This window comes from Mustela putorius, unplaced genomic scaffold (genome assembly GCF_011764305.1).
Source record: "Mustela putorius furo isolate JIRA1106 unplaced genomic scaffold, ASM1176430v1.1 tig00003853_pilon_pilon_pilon, whole genome shotgun sequence".
Lineage (NCBI taxonomy): Eukaryota > Metazoa > Chordata > Mammalia > Carnivora > Mustelidae > Mustela > Mustela putorius.
In genome coordinates, this window is record NW_025422005.1 from 26,188,289 (window position 1) to 26,193,935 (window position 5,647).

The 5,647-nt window shown below is 57.2% G+C and overlaps 1 protein-coding gene across 2 annotated transcripts; it reads left to right on the forward strand.

The window, feature by feature from the left end:
• The first annotated feature begins 233 nt into the window (after positions 1 to 233).
• On the forward strand, positions 234 to 2,973 carry GJA4 (gap junction protein alpha 4). 2 transcript variants are annotated; one of them, XM_004740845.3, is made up of 2 exons: positions 234 to 339; positions 1,463 to 2,973. In XM_004740845.3, the coding sequence occupies exon 2, from the start codon at positions 1,480 to 1,482 to the stop codon at positions 2,479 to 2,481; it is 1,002 nt and encodes a 333-aa protein (XP_004740902.1). In that variant the 5' UTR covers positions 234 to 339; positions 1,463 to 1,479; the 3' UTR covers positions 2,482 to 2,973. The 2 variants fall into 2 exon arrangements, with proteins under 2 accessions (XP_004740902.1, XP_004740903.1); XM_004740846.3 differs by lacking the exon at positions 234 to 339 and adding an exon at positions 466 to 1,118.
• The last annotated feature ends 2,674 nt before the right edge of the window (positions 2,974 to 5,647 follow it).

Below are 5,647 nucleotides of genomic sequence, written 5' to 3' on the forward strand. Positions count from 1 at the left end.
GGAGAAACAGGCTAGGAGGGTTACCGGCCCGAAAACCGCGCTGAGGGTGAAGAAGGGGCCGCCAGAGGCTTCTCGAGCCCCTTCCACACCCCGAATTCTCACGGCCACCTCCCGGCCCCTTCCTCTAGCCTGGCTTCACGGACGCTGCACCTCCTGGTCCCCGCCCCCCGCTCTGAACAGCGCCCCACCGCCCTCCCGCCGCGCTTCCTGCCCCCACCCCGCCCCTCCGCGCTATTTAAGGCGCCCCCGCCGCCCGGCGCCGTCCAGCAGGGCTCCCGCGGGCGCTGCTCCGCCGTCGGCTTCCCCGCTGCCACTGGGCCGCCCGCAGGCAGGCAGGCGGTGAGTGGGGCTGGGGTGGGGCCCCGGGCGCCACCTGCCAGCGAGCGGGGGACACGTCCGCCACCGGCCAGGGGCTGAGGGGGGCTGCGGGGTCGGGGGGGGGGGGGGGCGCCCCCACGGCTACGCTCACCCAGCCTGCCTGCCGCCAGGCTCTCTGCTAAGCCGTGTTCCAACCTTCTTTCACGGTGTTCTTAAAACCCTGGGAGGTGAGAGTATTTCGGTCTTAACAGGCGAGAAGACTCAGCTGCCAAGGCTGACACTTACTTACCCAGGGTTAGTTAGCAAGAGGGAGTGAGGACCTGGCTCCAAACAGCTTTGCTCTGAGGAAGAAGGACCACCCCTGCACCCTTCCCTGCATCTCTTCCCCCCAAGGCTCCCCTCCCCTGCCCTCCCTCCCCAACCTTCTGGGAACTCTGTGGCCTGCGCCTCCACTCTGCTATGACAATTCTTTAAAGTGTCTAGAATTAGACACCACCGGCTTGGGGCGGTACGGGGTGGGGGAAGGGATGGAGAGCAGGTGGTCACTATTGCTGACAGGTGGAACTGTTACAGGGTGCTGCCTTTAGCATCTAACCCCCTCCCACCCGCTCCACCACCACAAGCTCAAAGGCTAGAGTGAGGGCAGCTGGGTGAGCTACAATGGACAGGAGAGTGGGGACCGAGGCTTTGGGGCCCCTGAGAAGCTGAAGATAGCACTGCCACCACCCCCACAATCTGGGGACACACAGCCTGTCACTGGCAAAAGGAAGGAGGGGCATAGCACAGCTGTGTGACCTTAGGTAAGTTCCTCAAATTCTCTGTTTCCATTAGTTCAGGAGCCTCAGCTGGATCCAAATCTTGAGCCGTGTCATCCTGGGACTCTGGCTGGGAACAAGAGGGCACAGATGCATGACAAGACAAGGACCCTAACATATTTTGTCAGAGCTTAGTAGCCCTCATCCAAAGATCAGCCTTTGTCAGTCCTGACCACCCTGCTGGGTGTGAGCCCCCAGACCAGTCCCTTCCTGTCCTTGAGCCTCAGTGTCCCTATAGGCACAATGGGCACAGCCCCCCTCCCCGCAGATTTGTTGCTCGTTTGACTGAGGTGGATGCCATGCTGACCGTGTCCTCTGTCTTCCTGCAGACGGAGGCCGGGGAGCCATGGGCGACTGGGGCTTCCTCGAGAAGCTGTTGGACCAGGTCCAGGAGCACTCCACTGTGGTGGGCAAGATCTGGCTAACCGTGCTTTTCATCTTCCGCATCCTCATCCTGGGCCTGGCTGGTGAGTCGGTGTGGGGCGACGAGCAGTCTGACTTTGAGTGTAACACGGCGCAGCCGGGCTGCACCAACGTCTGCTATGACCAGGCCTTCCCGATCTCCCACATTCGCTACTGGGTGCTGCAGTTTCTCTTCGTCAGCACGCCCACCCTGGTCTACCTGGGCCATGTCATTTACCTGTCCCGGCGTGAGGAGCGGCTGCGGCAGAAGGAGGGGGAGCTACGGGCGCTGCCGGCCAAGGACCCACGCGTGGAGCGGGCACTGGCGGCCATAGAGCGCCAGATGGCCAAGATCTCAGTGGCGGAGGACGGTCGCCTGCGGATCCGAGGGGCGCTCATGGGCACCTACGTGGCCAGCGTGCTCTGCAAAAGCGTGCTGGAGGCAGGCTTCCTGTACGGCCAGTGGCGTCTCTATGGATGGACCATGGAGCCTGTGTTCGTGTGCCAGCGCGCACCCTGCCCCTACCTCGTAGACTGCTTCGTCTCTCGGCCCACGGAGAAGACCATCTTCATCATCTTCATGCTGGTGGTCGGACTCATCTCCCTGGTCCTCAACGTGCTGGAGCTGGCTCACCTGCTGTGCCGCTGCCTCAGCCGGGGGATGAGGTCACCGCCGGGCCAGGACACCCCCCCGACTCAGCGGAACTCCTCGGAGCCCTACGCTGACCAGGTCTTCTTCTACCTCCCTGTGGGCGATGGACCCTCGTCCCCGCCATGCCCCACCTACAACGGGCTCTCATCCAGTGAGCAGAACTGGGCCAACCTGACTACAGAGGAGAGGCTGGCTTCTTCCAGGGCCCCCCTCTTCCTGGACCCACCTCCCGAGAGTGGCCAGAAATCCCCCAGTCGCCCCAACAGTTCTGCTTCCAAGAAGCAGTATGTGTAGGGGTCCGGGGCTCCTGTCACCCAGCAGAGGGGCCCCAGAAAATGTGGTTGCCTTGGATACCCCCTCCAGGAAGACTGCAGGGATGAGGGGGGCAGTGGAAGCCAGTGCTTGCTGGCCAGGCAGCCTCATTGCAGCCTGTTTTTGAACATACGGGGCCTTCCTGGTGAGCAGAGGGCACCGTGGTTTCCCCTCCAGAATGTGACTTTGCCCCAGGCATGGACCAAGCCAGCTTGGGGTGCTCTTGGCTAAGGCTGTTGTGGCATCTCTGGACTTTTTCATCTGGTTCAGAGCAAGCCTGGAGCCAGTGTCACCCCACCCTCTGCCCACGTGCCCCTCACAGGAGAAGGCTGGTCGAGGCTGCTGGGTCGGCCTTGATCACACGCACGGAGCCTGCGCTGGGTCTGGCCCTGTCCGGGGGACTGGTGTCTCGTTCTCATCACTCCTTCCTAGTTCCACTGTTTATGCTTCTAAAATAAACAAGACTTGATCACAGGCTAGGTGTGTACTGATGCTGTTGTGATGTGCCTCCAAGGGTTGGGGGAGCAGTTGCTTTGCCCATCTTCCCTTTCTTTGAAGTCCTGTGTGATCTTTGACCTCCGCAACCCCAACTCCACCCATACCTTAAACTCTCACACCACTATATCCTGCTTCTCAGCAGCCCTGAGTCTAAACACTCACTTTTTGAAATGCCTCTGACATGGTTCTCCTCTCTCCATTCCCACTACCTAGCCCCCCACGCGCCCCGTGGCCATCCAGTGCCCCCGGCCACACTGTGAGCAGTGAACCTCCTTACCGGACACCCTACTACCCAAGCGTACCCGCCAGCCGTGCTCTTTACAGTCCAGCTCCAGTGGGCCCCGCACTCTATCCCTCCTCATCCTGGGCCCCTGGGTATTTGGGAAGGCAGGCTTAGATCACTTGCCCCTTCCTACCTTGGTCCTTTCTACTCTGCCCACCAGAAAGAGCAACTTCGGGGCCTGAATCATGTCTCTTCCCCATGCACCAAAAACTCAGTAAGAACAGATGATGGCAGTACAGAGAAGTGGGAAGAGACTGTGAAGGGACCAGATCTTGCCGGAATCACATTTGCAGAAAAGGAAACAGTGGAACTGGATCTTGACAGGTGGATTGGAGTTCACTGGGAAGGTGAAGAAAACACGGAGTATTAGAGCAGAGAACATTGTTTCTGCAAAAGCATGGAGAAGAGGGATGCTCAGGGGCTTCAGAGGGTGCTTATGGCTTGATGAGCCATCCAGGATGTGGGAGGTGTGGCTGGGGCTGAGCCCAGTGTTGGCAGACTTGACCTTTCGTGGAAGGCGACATGGGTGGAAGAGAACACTTAGATAATGGCCTTCAGAAGCAAGCTGGTTGTCCTTCCCTGCCCAGGGAGATCTGGGGCTGGGGTTGGAAGGGGGACTGGGTCCATCTCAAGGGGCCACGTGTCTCTCCTTGAGAGCCTTTGAAGCAGGTTGGCAACCTGTCTCCACTTCCATCAAGATAGGTCTCCAAAACACCAGTCCTGCACCCCTCACCCCAAAACTAACTTACACACTACTTACCTGCCAAGTCTGAATGCTCAGCCTGGAAAGTGACAGCCCTATAACTCCTCCAGCTCCGGTTCCTCTTGATCCCTCTGAATCCCAGGAATCCAATAGACCATCCTCCTCATGGTTCCCCAGACTCATCTGGGTGTGCTCCCACATTGGTCCTTTGCCAGTCCAGAGCACTACATCCCCCCACTTCCAAGCTTCACCGGTCCTTTAAACACTACACCACCCTGGAAAAGGCAGTACCTGATTGCGGAGAGAAAGATGATTTTTGACATCAGAGAGTCCTCAATGTCCATGCTGCTTCTGACATGTACAAAGCCATGCCGTCTTAACTCAGTCATTTCACTTTTTTGAGTCTGTTCTATCCTCTATAATATGCAAATAACATTACCTGCCTCATAAGGAACAAGACATAAAAACAAGAGGAAGCACAATCTTGTCCCTGGCTCCTAGTAGCCATGCAACAAAATTCAGTTCAGCCTCCAGCAAGGCTATCACAGGTCCTTCTGCCTCAGGGAAGCCCTCCTTGATTTCTCCAGCCAGTCCTCAGTGATGATCTCTACCTCAGGAAACTGAACTACTGCTTAGTATGAGTCCACTCCATCTCCCCAATGACTCTCTAAGGATCACTGGGGAGTCGGTTTTATTCCCCATGGGCCTAGCCCATCATTCACTATGAAATGAGGGATCAAGTTAGACTTGGCAGAAAGCAAGCTGCTTGTGCTTAAGAAGGGCACAATCCAAGAAGCTGAGATCCTCTTCCAAGGGATTCTCCCCGAGCCAGGGTGAGAGGGCAGATCTGTGGGTTAGAGGATAGTCTCTTGGAGCCATCCCAACCTGAAGGTTGTAGAAGCCTGTGCTTACAGTAGGTATTCCCTACCCATCCTAATTTGGAAAGGAGAAAGAAGAAAGTTTTAGATGAGTGAGGAGGGTATCCTTCCCTTCCCTCAAAGTTCATCCATTCCGAGCTTGGACTGGTGTCCGGGGTCAGGCCAGGGTCTTGGTTCTTGGGCAAGAACTGGAGTTGGATCCTAGGCTGGTGGCCAACAAACACGAAGGCAAGTGGGCTGTCGTTTAAGAATGAGAATACTCGGGGCGCCTGGGTGGCTCAGTCGGTTAAAGCCTCTGCCTTCAGCTCGGGTCATGATCCCAGCGTCCTGGGATAGAGCCCTGCATCAGGCTGTCTGCTCAGCCGGGAGCCTGCTTCCCTCTCTCTCTCTCTGCCTGCCTCTCTGCCTACTTGTGATCTCTGTCTGTCAAATAAATAAATAATACCTTAAAAAAAAAAAAAAAAGGAATGAGACTACTTTCCTGGGATGGGAATGGGGCCGCACAGAGGCAGTGGGGGTAGAGCAGTCGGGGGAAGACTTATGGATGAAGGATGGCTAAAAGCTCCAACCCACCTTACTCTTTTCCTAGGGCTTTTGTAACAAAGCACCACAGACTGGGTGGCTTCAACAGAAACCTATTCTCTCAGAGTCCTGGAGGCTGGGAGTCTGAGATCGGGCTGTTGGCAGGGTCAGTTCCTTCTGGGGACTGTGAGGCAGAGTCTGTTCCAGGCCTCTCTCTCCTAGCTTCCATGAGTTGCCGGCCATCTTTGACATTCCTTGGCATCA

Coding starts and splice junctions, on each gene's coding strand:
- GJA4 (XM_004740845.3), top strand. CDS start 1,480: ATGGGCGACTGGGGCTTCCTCGAGAAGCTGTTGGACCAGGTCCAGGAG.